Below are 18,214 nucleotides of genomic sequence, written 5' to 3'. Positions count from 1 at the left end.
TTTCAAATAAGTGGCTTCTTTAAACTGAGACGCGAGACCGGAAAAACTCGGCATTATGAGTCAGAGGAAAAGGTGGCCTACGGTCTGGGTGCAGTGCTCGGAGGAGCTGGACAGGAGTGCCTTCCGGGTCGGCCAAGTCCAGAAGCCGCAAGCGCGCAGGGCGCGGGGTTGTGGGGAAAGAACCCGGCCGCGCAAGAACCCGTCGCTCGCCCTCTCACGCTCGGGACGGCGTCCCGCGAGGACTGCGTCCCGCGCCGCGGCACGCGCGCGCGCTGGGCGGAGGGCGGGCCCGCCGGGCGGAAGGCGGGCCCGCCGTCCGGGTCCCAGCTTCGCGCGGGGGCGTGGCTCTGCTCATTCTCGGCTCGCCGACCCTCAGCCAGCGCAGGGCTCAGAAGGCGCTGGAAGTACCGGGAACCGCGGCATGGAGCAGGCGGGGAACGCCGGCCTGGGGACCGGGGGGCGACGGGGCGCAGACGTGGTCTGGAGGCGCGCACCTTGGCGCTGGGCCCCGGCGCTGCTCTGTCTGGTCGCGGCGGCCACGGACGGCTCCACTCAGCGCCAGTGGCCGGTACCCTACAAGTGAGTGCGCGCACACGGCGCGGCGGGGCGCGCGCACGCCCGGCCGGGATTGGCCGGGCAAAGTGCCGGGGAGCTGGGGTTCGTGTCCCGATCGCGAGATCATTCGGGGGCGGCGCCCGGCGGCACTGAGGGCGGAGCGTGGAACCCAGTGGCGAGTTCCGGAGTCTCGGCTACTTGTTGCGCACCGCCCTGGGGTCTTTCTTTCTCCCGGGATCCTTGAGGCAGTTACAAGGTGGTCACTTGGCTCAGGGCTGTTCCGAATGATGGAAGAAGTGGAGAGTAATATTATTTCATCGCATGACTTTCGGATACAGATAACTGACTCTTTGAATATTTTGGGGAGACCTTTATTTATTATTTATATCATGAGCTGTCATTAGTTATCTTGAGTGTATCACATTTGCTTACTGCATTTCCAGCTTACCCAGCTCATCTGCGTTTGCCTGGAACTTCCGGCTTTTAGCGATAAAGTGCGGCGTCCAGGGAATCCCCTCCTCTCCTCGCCTTCTGGGTTGGTGACTTCATTTGTCCACTGTCTTCAGCTTGGAGTTAGGACACTGTTCATAAGCTGAGGACGGAGACTGCACATCTGAAGCATATTTGAGCCTTTGACACGGCCTCATTATCAGAGATGGCTAAGCAGAGGGAAAAAAAAAAAACACCGTGTGGACATCAGGCAGGGGAAAGGCCAGCAACTTTTTAAGATGCCCAACTATTTTGGATGACAAAATAGTTGGGAGGAAGGATAACCTAGTGGTCGGTATCGAGTTCTGGGCTCCACCATCACTAGGTGTGTTATCTTGGGAAGGTTACTTATGTGAATGAAAGGTGTTGTAAGCTAAATCTGAACAAAAAAATGCTCTGGCCGTTAAGTCGTTAGCTGCTACCACCAACTCAGAATGCAGACAGGCAGCCTGGCCTCCGCAGCCACCCCCAGCAGTGCACTCGGGGGGAACTCAGGATTTGGACTAACAGGATACTGGCCCTAGATAGCTAGGTACATATCAAAGGAATGATTTTAATGAGCCCATACCTTTGTGCCTTGCCATACATAGAAAAGTGCCAAATTCCTTAACTTGAGCTGTTGGCTTTCTTTAACAGTGATCTTTTGATGTTCTGACTACCTGGTCTTTCTCGTAAAACCTCCTGTATATCCTGTCTTCCCCACTCCCTCTTCAGAGTCCCTCAGAGCGGTCTAAGAGGCTGTCATCCCAGGCTCATGGGGTTCGAGTCCTCAGAATTGCCCACCAAATATAACATAAGTCTCAACTTCTAGGTCGTGTGTTTTATTTCAGTCCTTGCTCAGTGTCTCTGTGCCCACATGTCCTGAGGCAGAGTAGGAACAGTAGTTCCTTCAGGCTTGTTGGGGGGATTAAATCTAGTAAATGCCAGTTATTATGAAACCTGGATACAGTATTAGTGTATGATGTGTTAACTGCATGCCTTCATCTAATCCCTTTAGCTGAATAGAGTAAAATTTAATTTTATTAAATTCACACTGAAATTATACTTGTGAAATTACCTTTGACTTAAAAATAGATTTTGCTTTGGACGAGTAAAACCTATGTATAATTTAGGTATTTGTTTAAACCAGGTAAGCACCTATAAAACAGGTAAGTATACCCAAGTCTTGTAAACTTTCAGGAGAGTTGTTAATATTTTTGTCTGACATCAAGAGTTTGTTACCTTCTTAAATTAAAATAGGTATTTCTGTTGACGTGTTAGGATTGTAAAACAATAGACCTGGCTGAAGCTTTAGAGATCTAGGATTCTTAGAGGATCAAGGCAGCTTTTTTCTCTTCCATCTTTCTCTCCCAGTGCCAAATATGGAAGGTGTGTACTGGGCGTCTGTTGAGCTGACTTCACCATACCGCCCCCCCCCCACCCCCCGAGTCCTACGGCCATGACCTTCTCAGCCCCTTCTTCCCTTCTTAATGGTTGTTGTGACCTCCTCACTGACCTCTCAGCCGTAATTTGGCCTCTCTCCCCACCCTCTTCTAATTCATAAAATAAGGCTTATTTTAGAGCAAATTCAGTTGTATCACATCTGCTACTTCAGATCCTTTAGGCCGCCTCTGGGGCTCAGCCCTTCCCAGGTGTGGGACTCCAGGGGGTGCCCTTCATGTTGTGCGGGCATACCTCATTTTTTTTTTTTTTTTTGCACTTTTCAGATACTGTGTTTTTTACAAACTGAAGATTTGTGACAACCCTGTGTGGTCAGATGATGGTTAGCATTGTCTTAGCAATAAAGTGTTTTTTAAATAAGGTATGCACGGTGTTTTTTTTTAAGGCATAATGCTGTTGCATGCTTAGTAGACCACAGTATAGTGTAAACATAACTTTTCTATGCACTGGGAAACTAAAAAATTCACGTGATTCACTTCATAGGGATATTCGATTTATTGCAGTGGCCTGGAACTTCAGCCACACCATCTCCCAAGTGTGCCTTATTAGGGCAAATGACAGTCCCTGCCTAGCTGTCCCCTCACCACTCCTGCCTTGAAGCCAGAATCCAGTCTTATGTACCAACTTGAGACTCTTCCAGAGTGTCATGCTTGTCTTAGAGTATTTAGTGTTTTCCCTTCTTTTCTCTACTAACTTTTCTAAAGTATTTTAAAAATTAAATCAAGCCTTCCTCTCTTTCTTTGCCTCCTCACCCCCACCCATCCCACACCTGGTGAAAACAATCTCTCCCTCTTTTGTGCCCTCAGGGCTGTGTGTATTTCTTCGGTTTAGCACTTACCACACTGCACTCTGTCACTGTTTAATGTCTTGCCAGCCCCTACCCGAAGCTCCCTGAGGAGGGGAACAGCATTTTAATTTTTGTTTCCCTCCTTCCTAGTATCATAGTAGATCCTCAATAAATATTGGTTGAAGGGAATGTTGGATAATTCCTAAAAAAATGTCCTGTTTAATCATGATTATCTTTGAATAATCTTAACATATAGATTGTTTGGGAAGTTAAATATCACTTGAAAAATATCCCTTTATTCAGTAAATGTTTGCCTACTAAGTAAGATGTGAAGCTGCAAACACTTTCAGATATGGTCCCTGTCTTCAGAATTCTCACAGTGGGAGTCTGGAATAGGGAAACATGCATTTATCAGTGCTTTTCATGTATCATTTGCTACTAAGGACATCTTTGGAATTTGTTCACAGGATAAGAATTGAAATGTATATTTACATACCTATGGGCTGAGCTTTGGATGTTTTCTCTAAAAATGTTATTGACAGTGAAATTAAAATCTGGATTCTGAAATGTGCAAGAACCAGATTCCTATCAGAATTTTTTTTTGCTTGAACTATACTCATTTACAATGTGTCGATTTCTGGTGTGCAATATAACGTTTCAGTCATACATATACATACATATACTCATTTTCATATTGTTTTTTCATTATAGGTTACTACAAGTTACTGAATATAGTTCCCTGTGCTATACAGAAGAAATTTATTTTTTTATCTATTTTATATATGGTAGTTAATATTTGCAAATCTCAAACTCCCAAGTTATCCTTTCCCATCCCCTTTCCCCTCAGTAACCATAAGATTGTTTACTATGTCTGTGAGTCTATTTCTGTTTTGTAAATGAGTTCATTAGCATCTTTTTTCTTTTTTTTTTAGATTCCACATACGAGTGCTATCATATGGTATTTTTCTTTCTCTTTCTGGCATACTTCACTTAGAATGATGATCTCCAGATCCATCCATGTTGCTGCAAATGGCATTATTTTATTGTTTATGGCAGAGTAGTACTGGATTGTATAAATATTCCACAGATTCTTTATCCAGTGCTCTGTCGATGGACATTTAGGTTGTTTCCCTGTCTTGGCTGTTAGTGCTGTTATGAGCATTGGGGTGCATGTATCTTTTCAAATTAGTGTTCCTTCTGATACATGCCCAGGAATGGGATTGATGGATCATGTGGTAATTCTATTTTTGCTTTTCTGAAGAATCTCCATACTGTTTTCCATAGTGGCTGCACCAAACTGCATTCCCACCACAAATGTAGGAGTGTTCCCTTTTTTCCACATCCTCTCCAGCATTTAAGATTAATTGACCATAGGTCTGTGGATTTATTTTTCGGCTCCCTGTTCTGTTCCATTGATCCATATGTCTGTTTTTGTGCCAGTACCACCCTGTTTTGATTATTATAGCTCTGTGGTGGTGTCTGAAGTCTGGGAGAGTTATTCCTCCAGCTTCATTCTTTTTCTTCAGTATTCTTTGGCAATTCTGGGTCTTTTGTGATTCCATATAAATTTTAGGATTATTTGTTGTAGTTCTGTGAAAAATGTCCCAGGTAATTTGATAGAGATCATACTAAATTATAGATTGCTTTGGGTAGAATGGCCATTTTCGCAATATTTACTCTTCCAATTCAGGAGCATGGGATATCTTGCCATTTCTTTAAGTCATCTTTAATTTCCTTAATCATTGTTTTATAGTTCTCTGCATATAAGTTGTTCACCTCCTTGATCAGATGTATTCCTAAGTATTTTATTTTTTTGGATGCGAGTTTAAAAGGGATTGTTTCTTTGCTTTCTTTTTCTGGTATTTCATTGTCAGAGTAAAGAAATGCAGCTGATGTCTGTATGTTAATCTTGTATCCGGCTACCTTGCTGAATTCTTTTATCATCTCTAGTAGTTTTTGTGTGGAGTTTTTAGGGTTTTCTATATATAGCGTCATGTCATCTACATGTAGTGACAGTTTTACCTCGTCTCTTCCAGTTTGGATCCCTTTTATTTCTTTTTCTTTCCTGATTGCTGTGGCTAGGACTTCCAAGACTGTGTTGAATAGAAGTGGTGAGAATGAGCATCTTTGTCTTGTTCCAGATTTTAGTGGGAAAGCTTTCACCTTTTCATTATTTCACTACACTGACTGTGGGTTTGTCTTAAATAGCTTTTATTATGTTGAAATATGTTCCCTCTGTACCCACTTTGGTAAGAGTTTTATCATAAATGGGTGTTGATTTTTATCAGATGCTTTTCCTGTGTCTGTTGAGATGGTCATGTGATTTTTGTCCCTTTGTTGATATGGTGTATCACATTGATGATTTGCTTATGTTGAATCATCCTTGTGTCCCTGGGATGAATCCAACTTGATCATGGTATATGATCTTTTTTATGTGTTGTTGGATTCTGTTTGCTAATATTTTGTTTAAGATTTTTGCATCTATGTTCATCAACAGTATTGGCCTGTAATTTTCTTTTTTGATAGTGTCATTGTCTGATTTTGGTTTCAGGGTAATGGTAGCTTCACAGAATGAGTTTGGAAGTACTCCTTCCTCTTCAGTCTTTTGGAAGAGTTTGAGAAGGGTTGTTATGAGTTTTTCTTTGTATGTTTGGTAGAACTCCCCAGTGAAGCCATCTTGTCCTGGACTTTTGTTTGCAGGGAGGTTTTTTTTATTGCTGAATCCATTTCACTTCTAATGATTGGTCTGTTCAAGAGATCTACTTCCTGATTCAGTCCTCGTGGACTGTATGTTTCTAGGAACTTGTCCATTTCTTATACGTTGTCCAATTTGTTGCCTTATAGTTGTTCATAGTATTCTCTTATGGTTTTTTTGTACTTCTGTGGTGTTGGTTGTAATTTCTCCATTTTTTGCATTCGCCAGCCCCTTTTCCTCATAAGGTACTCAGGCTTGCTGTAAATGCTAAACTTGCCCCCTCCGTGTGCTGGAACTTGCTCGTTTGTCTTAGTGGCACTGGTCCACAAAGTCACCAGTGGAACAATCCCACGGTCTCTGCCTGGGTCTGTAAACAAGTCTCAGTCCAGCCTGTGATGTTGTGGGGCCCCACATCCACCCAGGAGCCATGCACCAGCGATTGTGGTGGCTATGACTGAGCGAACTCCACCACTCTTCTCACAAGACCGAGCCCACCAACAGTGGTGCTGAGGAGGCCCTCAAGCGAGTGGAGATAGCAGCTATGGCGCGGCTGCGTTGAGCCCCTCCCCACCATGCGCACCAGCAGTGTTGCTTTTTATGGGTGTCCCATGCTGTTCTGTTCTGCACACACTCCCAGCCACAGCCCGCGCCACACTCCAGCCCCTCTACACAGTAGGCCCCAGCCCTCTCCTGGGGCTTGTCACCCAGCCCCAGCAGCCAGTTCTGGCCTGCTCCCTACCAGCTCGCATCTAGGGCCGCGTCTAGGGCTAGGGATCACAGGGACCCTTTGTGCCGGTTTCTCTCAGTTCTCTCGCCAAGCAGCTGCTGTTTTCTCCTCCGAGCTTCGGAAGCCCCCTGTCTGTGCCTGCTGACCTCACCACTAGAGGGGGTGCTTCCCAGTACGGGGGCGCTTTTCCTTGTTGGGTGCTCCCTCCCTGCAGGACAGGACCTGCACCCACTTCCTTTTACTTTTTTTTTTCCCTACCGGTTTTTGTAAGGAATCTACTTGTATGTTGGAGTGAGAGGTATTCTGCAAAGGTTCAGTAGTGTTCTTTGCGAATGGATGAGTCTGTGGATGTAATTTTCGGTGTAAACCTGGGAGGGGGTGAGCTATGCCTCCTTCTACTCCGCCTTCTCAGCACTCCCTCCAAAGTCCTATTAGAATCTAAGTCAATGATTTCTTTTTCTTTATTAGACGCTTTTCCTTCCGTCCCGAACCAGATCCTTATTGTCAAGCTAAATATACTTTCTGTCCCACTGGCTCCTCTATCCCTGTGATGAAGGATGGTGATGTCATTGAAGTCTTCCGGTTACAGGCCCCAGTGTGGGAATTTAAATACGGAGACCTCCTGGGACACATGGTAAGGCTGCATCTTGCTCTTATAACTGGTTAATTAAATGATTTGGTTATTAAGTGGATTTGATGGAATGATCACTATTTTAAGGGCTGATTTTAGACCATGTTTTGTTGGTGCTCCTCTTAGCATATTCAAAATGAGTAGTCAAAGAAAATCATCAGGATTTATGATCATGACCATGATAACAGCAGTTGCTTTAATCTCTTTTAATATTCTAAATCCAAATCCAACTCCTGTACCCAGGCCCTGGAAAGAAAGAAAGGAGGATGCCCCAAGGAAGGAGCATGGCAGGCAGAAATCACTTCTTCATGCCCAGTCCCTGTTGAACATACTTTTCCTAGGTGAGCTCACCATTTGAGCCTCTCATCACCTGTGACGTACACAGACTTCCTTCTTGAGTCTGTGATGGGGAGGCTTCTCGTCCTCATTCTAAGCTGTGTCTGAACTGAGCTGCAGTGGCCAATACCAGAGTGGATAAGAGCTGGGAGTTTGAGGAGCCACAGAGGAGACACGATAACATAGTGGAAGAGGAACAGCTGTTCTATTCAGTTTGCATTGTGGGGTCACACTTTCTCCCATCTGGTTCCTGAACCAGTGGTCATTTCACAGGTGCTTTTATACTTGTATGGTCTTTACACAGAAAATCATGCATGATGCCGTTGGGTTCCGGAGCACTTCAACTGGCAAGAACTACACAATGGAATGGTATGAGCTTTTCCAACTCGGAAACTGCACATTTCCCCATCTCCGACCTGAAATGAATGCCCCTTTCTGGTGTAATCAAGGAGCTGCCTGCTTTTTTGAAGGAATTGATGATATTCACTGGAAGGAAAATGGGACGTTAGTTCTGGTAGCAACCATATCAGGTGAGTTTCAAAGATACAGCAGTATTTGGTGATTGCATCGATACCCAAATGGTAGACATTAGTTTCATTGAGGCATTTCAGTAATGCTCTACTTTTAGAGGTCAACTTACAAAATGCACTTCTGAAGTTCACTAACCTTTGACCCAAATTATTACTCATTCAGAACTTCACCTTATCTATAGCTTATCTTCTTCATTCTCATGGTAAAAAATAAATGAAATGATAAAAAACAGTTTTATTTATTTCTGAGTAAAACAATAGAGGGAAATCCATAAAATGCTTGAAGAAATAATTGATTAAGGGGCCTGTTAATTGTATCTGGAAAAAGGCTTTAAGTGATGGTGAATCAAAATGTTTTTATGTCAAGAAATAATAATAGCTACCACTCATGTGAACTGACTCTGGGCCTGGCAGTGTTCTGGGTGCTTCTACATAAATCATATCATTTATCATCACAACAAACCTCCCCCCAGCACCAAATTACTATGTTTTTCCCCATTTTGGGGAACTCAAGGCACAGTGAGGTAAGAGGCACATGGCTAGGTGGGACTCCAACTCTCACAGCCAAGCCTTATTGACCATTTTCTTAACCACTTCACTACATTGCGTCCCAAAACATATATGATCTTATGCATTTGAGGCCCTTCAACCATAAGACTTGAGGAAATTATCATGCTTTGCACTTGTATAGCTCTTTACAATACATTTCAGAATACGTCAGCTCACAGTTCAGTGGGGTAGGATAAGGTACCCTTCTTCCTTTAACAAATAAGGACTTGAGGCTTTCCAGACAGTGTGACTTTCCTGTCTCTTAAGGTCACAGCTAAATGTAGAACCAGGAATAGAATTGGTGTCTTCATTTTAATTTTTTTCCTTTTTCTTTTTTTTTAATTGAAGTATAGTTGACATATAATATTATATTAGTTTTAGATGTACAACATTCAACATTTATATACATAACAAATTGATCACCATGATAAGTTTAGTAACCATCTGTCACCTTACAAGGTTATTACAATATTATTGACTATATTCCCTGTGCTTTGCATTACATCCTCACGGTTTAATTACTTTATAACTGGAAGTTTATAGCTCTTAATCCCCTTCACCTATTTTCCCCACCCCCACTTCCCTCTTAACCACCAGTTTGTTCTCTCTGCCTATGGGTCTGTTTTCTGTTTTTGTTGGTTCATTTGCTTTATTTTTTAGATTCCACATATAATGAAATCATACAGTAATTTGCCTTTCTTTGTCTTGCTTTCTTCACTAAGCATAATACCCTCTAGGTCCATGTTGTTGCAGATGGCAAGATTTCATTTTTTTTTAAAATGAGTTATTGTCCATCATATGCGTATGTGTCTGGATGTGTGTGTGCATATATATACACCACATATTTATCCATTCATCTATCAGTGGACACTTAGGTTGCTTCCATATCTTGACTATTATAAATAATGGTGCTACGAACATTGTGGTGAATATATGTTTTCAAATTAGTATATTTGTTTTCTTTGGGTAAACATCCAGAAGTGGAATTGCTGGATCATATGGTTGTTCTGTTTTTAATTTTTTTGAGGAACCTTCATATGGTTTTCCATAGTGGCAGTACCAATTTACATTCCCACCAACGGTGCACAAGGGTTCCCTTTTCTCCACACCCTGGCCAACACTTGCGATTTGTTGTCTTTTTGATAATAGCCATTCTGACAGGTGTAAGATAATACCTCATTGTGGTTTTGATTTGCAGAATTGCTGTCTTTTAAATGTAATCTGGGAATCTTTTAACCATATACATCATGCTGTTTTCTGATCTTCTTGTTTTCTAATTTATGTGCCCCAAACCATCCCAGCAATATAAAACCCTGTTTTTCTTTTAATAATGCTCAGTATAATAGCTATCCTTTTAGAGGCCAGTTCACATCTCTCCTTTCTCCATTTCCACCTACCTCATTAGCTGCACATTCTTCCTTCTAACATCAAAGTATGATCATATGAACAAGTGATCCCTTTTTTTGTAGAAGAGTTTGTGATACACCAGTACTTAAATCTTTTACGTCATCCATGTGCCTTGTGATTAATCCTGCTCATTGACCTCTTTTCATGTTACAAAATAGTGTTTTGGAGTTTTCTTACCTCTTCATTACAGCAGTGGCTTTTCAAAGCTGAAGAACTCTTAAGAACAGTATCCCCCATTCTAAGACAACAGGATATATATTATTCCACAATTTTAATACCATAAGACTGATAAAGGCAGCCACTCCATTCTATAGGACTTGTTTTTATGGACTCAAGTTGGAGTAACCTAAGAAAGGTTCACACACAGTGACAAAGTGAAACGTTGGGGCCAAGCTCTTTTGGGGCCAGATGTGGTTGTAACCATGCAGGGTTCAGTGTTTTGTTAACATTTGGAGAGATTCCTTGTCTGGTACCAGGTGGTAGGAGAGAGTGTTAGCCATCCTCCAGTCTGTATAATCCATGAACGTGGCCAAAACCAAAACCATGGAAGAATCTGTGTGGTGGGCAGGAAGGTTGTAAGCAGAATGCCAACAGCTGCAGTACAGGGAGAAAAAGGAGGTTCCCAGTATTCAGGGTGGATGGGGGTCCGGTGCTTCCTTGCCAAGTTCCCGAGGTAGCTGTTCGTACTGTACACACACCATGCTCTGTGACAGAGAAGCTTCGCGCTGCCCCCTCCTCAGTTCTTAGACTGTGCCCCATTCACTCTTTCCTCTTCCACAATTTCTCCCTTACTTTCTTTTCTCTTTTGCCTCTGAATCCAAAATTTGTTGGATTAGAGTTGGGTAGAGAAAGAGGGCTTCTGCATGTGTATAATTTTGCTTTTGACTGTAACTTAAGTGACTATAGAATTAGTATGTCAGACTTACCTTTATACACCTATTGTATATAATGTTTACAGTTTAGAAATACCTTGTGTCTTGAAAAATGGAACAAAAATTGGCTGAGCTTGGATTCTTATTGTGAGATGCAGGTTTGAAAACTCAGAAACTATTGTTTATTCATGGAGTCATAACCTAAATCTGGTTAGAACATTTTACTTAAAACTGGCATAATTAGCTTCAATGTTCACGTAGTGATTTTTTTTCTTTTAACTAGGAAACATGTTTAACAAAATGGCAAAGTGGGTAAAACAGGACAATGAAACAGGAATTTATTATGAGACATGGACTGTACAAGCCAGCCCAGAAAAAGGGGCAGAGACATGGTTTGAATCCTACGACTGTTCCAAATTTGTGTTAAGGACATATAAGAAGTTGGCTGAACTTGGAGCAGAGTTCAAGAAGATAGAAACCAACTATACAAGAATATTTCTTTACAGTGGAGAGCCTGCTTATTTGGGAAATGAAACATCTATTTTTGGGCCAACGGGAGACAAGACTCTTGCCTTAGCCATAAAAAGATTTTATTATCCCTTCAAACCACATTTGACAACTAAAGAATTTCTGTTGAGTTTCTTGGAAATTTTTGATACAGTGGTTATACACAGACAGTTCTATTTGTTTTATAATTTTGAATATTGGTTTTTACCCATGAAATTCCCTTTTATTAAAATAACATATGAAGAAATCCCTTTACCAAACAGAAACAAGACACTCTCTGGTTTATAAAATCTCAATTCTATTTTTTTTTCTACTAGCACATCAGTTTTTCAGGGAGTGGTTCTACATATGTGGATTTCTTAGACCTCCCTTTCTTGAGGAAGAAATGTAAAATGCACAATGGCACAATGCTGCATAATAATATCTCAGGAATTTTTTTGGAAAGAAGCTAAAAACTTGCTGCGTTGGCCAAAGTGAGCCCATTAGGTGATCTTGATCTTGACTTCAATCTCCAAGCCTTTGTTAATATGGAGAATTATAATTCATATGAGATATATAGGGTCTTTTGACTCAGAAATTTAAAAATGTGGATATGATGTGCCAAAACTTTAGAAATAACCTCAGTGACATTCTCATGGTGGGAGCTACTTTCTTCTGGTATAGTAGTTACGCTTTTTCATTTAGGTATGTTTTGGTAATTTTTATTGATTTTATAGCCTTTGTAACTTTTGGAACCAGGTCTGGTAGTTTGATTTTCTTCCACTCAGTTAACCTTAAAAAGTAATTTAGACACTGTAGCTGAAGTGGTTGTGCTTTCGGATGTGATAAAAACGGTGATAAAGAGCACAGGTTTCCAGCTGGCATTTTAGACCTGGTCGGTAACTGGCATGTTGTGATTTAAGCAGTTTAACATCTCTGAATCTTAGTTCCTTTATCTCTAAAGTGATTAATATGTCAGGATTGTTGTAAGGATTGAAGCCGTGTATAATTCAGCCTAGTAAGGTCACAGTAAATGGCAGCTGTAACAATTAATCAAAGAACAGATTGCCATCCTTGATCTTGCCTAATGTGGTTTACGTGCCAGCCTTTCCTGGCTTTGTAATAATCGCCTAGACTTTTGAGTTGGCCACTTAAGTGCTTCTGCAGTTCTTCAAACACACGGGACTCGGAAGTATGCACTGCAGACACAGCTGGGTGAACAGGCACCTCTCACCCCTTCACTGCTTCTCGCAGGCCTCCCGCCGCCCACTAAGGCTGCCAGCGGTGGAACAGGTCACTTCCCAGAGGGAGGGCAGGTTTTTGTCAAGATCTCCAAGTAGCTGTGCTTCCAATAGGGCCAATCAATCAAGGTTTCAGGGTCCTTTAAGTTTTGATGATCAACTGAACACATTGTTTCTATTCATGGAAAAAACATACAGGTCTGTAAAATGATGGAGCAATCAGTCTGTATTTAATATGTAAATATACTGACTGTTATTCAGTGGGCTTCCTGTGAGGTTAGTACAGTGAGTTCTCATGAAAGGCCTAAGCATAGATACTCACCTGATTCAGATGAGTAAACTGAGGGTTAGAAAGGTCGCAGAACCTTTTTACAGCTCCCTAGCTAGTGCTAATGCAGCCATATTTTGGACCAGGTTCTGCTCACTGACAACAAAGCAGTTTTTTCTAATGCTACTCAAAGTGCAGTCCTTAGACCAGCGCCTGAGCCACATTTTACTAACACCACATTAGGGGTCTGAGGATACAAGTGCCGATATGGATGGGAAAGCATCTTGAAGCTTTTAAAGCAGCTTACTGGAGCAATTTTGTTTCTGTTGAATCTAATAAAAAAATATTGAGGCTTGTATTTTGTATGTCTTTGTTTTTATTTCATTTAGGAATTCATTTTTATTGTCTTTTTGAAAACGATACGCACTAAAATGCTGAAAATAAAAATGCAGCCCTTTACCACAGATAGCTTGAGAAAGCACTGCACCCTTACGCCTGCTGCACAGAGGCTGTCTTGACTCTTGGACGTAGGGAGAACTTGCTTCCACTGCCTACCCACTGGCCTACCTACTCATGTGAATAGTGCCTGAACATACCTGATTATGTTTGCTTCTTTTTTTTTTAATTAAAATATAGTCGGTTATGATGTGTCAATTTCTGGTGCACAGCATGTTTCAGTCATACATATACATACATATATTCATTTTCATATTCTTTTCCATTATAGGTTACTACAAGATATTGAATATAGCTCCCTGTGCTATACAGAAGAAATTTGTTTTTTCTGTTTTATATATGGGAGTTAATATCTGCAAATCTTGAACTCCCAATTTATCCCTTCCCACCGCTTGGCCCCTGGTAACCATAACTTTGTTTACTATGTCTGTGAGTCTACTTCTGTTTTATAGATAAGTTCATCAGTGTCTTTTGTTGTTGTTTCTTAGATTCCATGTATGAGTGATATATGAGTGATGAGTATTTTCCTTTCTCTTTTTGGCTTACTTCACTTGGAATGACCATCTCCAGATCCATCCATGTTGCTGTAAATGACATTTTATTCTTGTTTATGGCTCAGTAGTAATTCCATTGTATAAATATACCACAGCTTTATCCAGTCCTCTGTCAGTGGACATTTAGGTTGTTTCCCTGTCTTGGCTGTTGTAAGTAGTGCTGCTATGAGCATGGGGGTGCATATATCTTTTCAAATTAAAGTTCCCTCTGGATGTATGCCCAGGAGTGGGATTGATGGATCATATGATAAGTCTACTCTTAGTTTTTTGAGGACTCTCCATACTGTTTTCCATAATGGCTGCACCAAACTGCATTCCCACCAACAGTGTAGGAGGGTTCCCTTTCCTCTACATCCTCTCCAGCATTTGTCGTTTGTGGACTTTTGAATGATGGCCATTCTGACTGGTGTGAGGTGATACCTCATTGTAGTTTTGATTTGCATTTCTCTGATAATTAGTGATATTGAGCATTTTTTTCATATGCCTGTTGGCCATTTGTATGTCTTCATTGGAGAATTGCTTGTTTAGGTCTTCTGCCCATTTTGGGGTTGGGTTTTTTGTTTGTTTTATTAAGTTGTGTGAGCTGTCTGGAAATTAAGCCCTTGTCAGTCTCATCTTTTGCAATTATTTTCTCCCATTCCATAGGTTGTCTTTTATTTTGCTTATAGTTTCCTTTGCTGTGCAAGAGCTTATAAGTTTAATTAGGCCCTATTTGTTTATTTTTGCTTTTATTTCTATTGCCTGGGTAGACTGTCCTAGGAGAACATTGCCAAGATTTATGTCAGAAAATGTTTTGCCTATGTTTTCTTCTAGAAGATTTATAGTGTCTTGTCGTTTTTTTGTTTTTTTGGTGGGTAGGGTGTTAATTAGGTTTACTCACTTATTTATTTTTTAGAGAATGTAGTGGGGATTGAACCCAGGACCTCGTGTATGCTAAGCATACACACTTCCACTTGAGCTATACCCTCTATACCCTCCCCCTATAATGTCTTGTCTTATGTTTAAGTCTTTAAGCCATTTTGAGTTTATTTCTGTGTATGGTGTGAGGGAGTGTTCTAACTTCATTGATTTATATTCAGCTGTCCAGTTTTCCCAACACCATTTGCTGAAGAGACTGTCTTTACTCCATTATATATATTCTTGCCTCCTTTGTTGAAGGTTAATTGACCAAAAGTCTGTGCATTTATTTCTGGGCTCTCTGTTCTGTTCCATCAATTCCATTGATATGTTTTTTTGTGGATATGTCCTAAATACATCAACCAAGTCCAACTGCTCTGTTGTGTCATTTCGTATCTCCATTGTCTTACTGACTTTCTGTCTGGAGGATCTGTCCAATGATGTTAGTGGGGTGTTCAAGTCTCCCAATATTGTTTCCCATCAGTTTCTCCATTTATGTCTGTTGGTTTTTGTTTTATGTATTTAGGTGCTCCCATAATGGGTGCATATATATTTACAAGTGTAATATCCTCTTGTACTGCTCCTTTAATCATTATATAGTGTCCTTTTTCTATTTTACAGCCTTTCTCTTAAAGTCTGTTTTGCCTGATACGAGTATTGCTACTTCACTTTCCTGTCATTTCCATTTGCATGAAATACCTTTTTCCATCCTCTCACTTTCAATCTATGTGTGTCTTTCACCCTAAAGTGGGTCCTTGTTTTATTATTCAGTCTACCAGTCTGTATCTTTTGATGAAAGCATTTTGTCCATTGACATTTATGGTAATTATTGATAAATATGTGTTTATTGCCATTTTAAAGTTTATTTTCCAGTTGATTTGATGTTTCTTCTTTGTTTCTTTTTATTCCTTTTGTTTTTCTTTTAGTGGTTTGATCATTTTCTTTTGTATTGGCTTGGTTTCTTTTTGGTTTTTATGACTCTGTTGTATGTTTTTGATTTGTAGTTACCCTGTTTTTCAAGTATGTTATATACAAACTACTATATCTGTTTGCTTTAGACAGGTAGTCATATAGGCTCAGACACATCCTAAGAATGAAGGGGAAAAAAAAGTACATCTTCTTGCTCCTCTCTCCCACCTTTTATGATTTTGATGTCTTTTTTTTTTTTTTAATATCTTCATGTTTATTCTCTTGCAACTCACTGTAGTTATCGCATTTCCAGTTATGGTTTTCTCGTTTCTATAATTTCCTGGTTTTCTGTTTAGAGAAGACCTTTCAATTTCTTTTAGAATAGGTTTGGTATTGCTGAATTCTTTTTTTTTTTTTTTTTTTTTTTCCTTATCTGTGACATTCTTTCTCTCTCCTTCTATTGTAAAGAATAGTCTTGCTGGATAGAGTATCCTAGGTTGCAGCTTTTTCTCATTCAGGACTGAATATATGTTGCCACTTCCTTCTGGCCAGCAGTGTTTTTGTAGAGAAATCATCTGAAAGCCTTATGGATGTTCCATTGTAACTAATTCTTTGTTTTTCTCTTGCTGCTTTTAGAATAATTGCTTTAACTTTGGCCCTCTTAATTATGTCTTGGTATAGGTCTGTTTGGTTTCTTCTTGTGGACCCTCTGTGCTTCCTGTACTTGGGTATCTGATTCCTTCTTTAGGTTTGGGAAGTTTCCAGTCATGATTTCTTCAAATACCTTTTCAGTCCCCTTTTTTCTTTCTTGTCCTTCTGAAACCCCTATTATGCATAGATTGGCACACTTTATATTATCCCATAGGTCCCTTTATTGCTTTCATTGGTTTTTACCTGCTTTTCTGTCTGCTGTTCTGATTGGGTGACTTCTGTTTTTCTGTCTTCTAAGTCACTTACTTGTTCCTCTGCAATATCTAGTCTGCTTTTGACTGCCTGTAGCTCAGCTCTTACCCCAGCAGTTGACTTTTCTGATTTTAATTGGCTCCTCTTCATATTTTCTAATTCCTTTTTATAGTATTCTGTATTTCTCTTAATAGTCTCTTTTTCCATCAGTGCTTTTATCACCTCGTTTTTGAACTCATGATCTAGTAGACTGTTGAGATCTATTTCATTGTTCTTTTAGGGGACTTCTCTTGTTCTTTTAATTGGGAGTGGTTCCTCTGCTGCTTCATTTTACTTATTTTTCTCTGACTCTATGGATTTAGGAGTATAAGTTAGCTACTGTGGTCTTAAAGGTTTTTGTTTTTTTGTTTTGAGGTGGCAGCGTTCCTTTGTAAACTCTGCTTATCTAGTAATTTTTTCGTGAGGGCTGTTTGTACTGTGGATGGTTGCCGTGTCTTTCGTCTGTGTGTGTTGGCTATTTTTTGGGGCTTTGTTGGCTTTGATTGGGGATGTGATTGGTGTTGTGAGTGACCAGAGTCTGCCCTGGTTGTTGTTGAGCAGAGCTTCCTTTTATGTTCTGTGGTTGTCACAGCCCTGGCAGGGACTGGGGTGCTCCTATTTTGGGAGGCTTCCAGACCTGTTTCTGAGCTGCGGTATGTCATATGCCAGGTTGGAGTGCTTCAGCTGGAAGAAGAGTCACTGCGTATTCCTCTGCAGGAGCCGCCCACCAGGAAGTACCTTCTGGTGGTGTCTGTCACTTGTTATGCGGGCTTACAAGGTACTCTTTGTTGATGCTGCCCTTGTCCCCGCCTCAGCCGTCGGAATGTCAGCCACCCCCTCTGTCAGCCAGTGAGTGGTCAGTCACACAACTGGATCTGTAGTGTGCCACAGGGTTAGGGCAGGACCACACCCTGTGTCCACATAAGATACCCGGCCCGCTGTTAATGCCAAGCCTGACTCTGCTGTGTGCTAGCATTCTGTTCATTGCTTGTTCATCTTTGAGGCTCAGGTCCACAAAGCACCAGAGGAGCAAACCCACCCCCTCTGCTTGGGACTGTAATCAAACCTTAGTGAAGTACTGGGCCCCTGGGTATGGATTCAGGTTTCAGCCCCTCCCTCTGGGAGCCTAGAACCAGGGTTGTGATGGCTATGACCGAGCCCCACCTCTCTTCTCTAGAGGAGGTGCCTTCCGACAATGCTGCTTCCAACAATGCTGCAGAGCATTGTGCTCTGGGCTAGTGAAGACAGCAGCTATGGCCTGGCTGGTTGTGCCCCTCCCCGACATGCACCAGTAGTTGCTTTTGGGAGAGGAGGGTGCAAGGTCCAAGGTGTTCTCTTCTGCACAGGCTCCCAGACATAGCCCACACCACACTCCCGCCCTGAGGCTGCCTCCAGGCAGTCAGCCCCAGCTCTCTCCCCAGGCTCATCACCCAGCTCCACCAG

The 18,214-nt window shown here is 41.4% G+C and overlaps 1 protein-coding gene across 2 annotated transcripts in view; it reads left to right on the top strand.

The window, feature by feature from the left end:
• Positions 1-55: 55 nt before the first annotated feature.
• The window catches only part of CLN5 (CLN5 intracellular trafficking protein), a 22,391-nt gene continuing 4,232 nt past the window's right edge, over positions 56-18,214 (top strand). Inside the window, exons 1-4 of one of the 2 annotated variants that reach the window (XM_010996665.3) lie at positions 56-579; positions 7,162-7,327; positions 7,965-8,190; positions 11,302-13,371. In XM_010996665.3, coding sequence (XP_010994967.3) covers positions 56-579; positions 7,162-7,327; positions 7,965-8,190; positions 11,302-11,813 — 1,428 coding nt within the window. In that variant the 3' untranslated portion in view covers positions 11,814-13,371. Of the gene's footprint in view, positions 580-7,161; positions 7,328-7,964; positions 8,191-11,301; positions 13,372-18,214 lie in introns of those variants that run through there. The other variant, XM_064493067.1, reaches the window with a different exon arrangement.

This window comes from Camelus dromedarius, chromosome 13 (genome assembly GCF_036321535.1).
Source record: "Camelus dromedarius isolate mCamDro1 chromosome 13, mCamDro1.pat, whole genome shotgun sequence".
Taxonomy (NCBI): Eukaryota; Metazoa; Chordata; class Mammalia; order Artiodactyla; family Camelidae; genus Camelus; species Camelus dromedarius.
The sequence above is the reverse complement of the archived record's forward strand: the minus strand, read 5'-3'. Positions and strand labels throughout refer to the sequence as shown.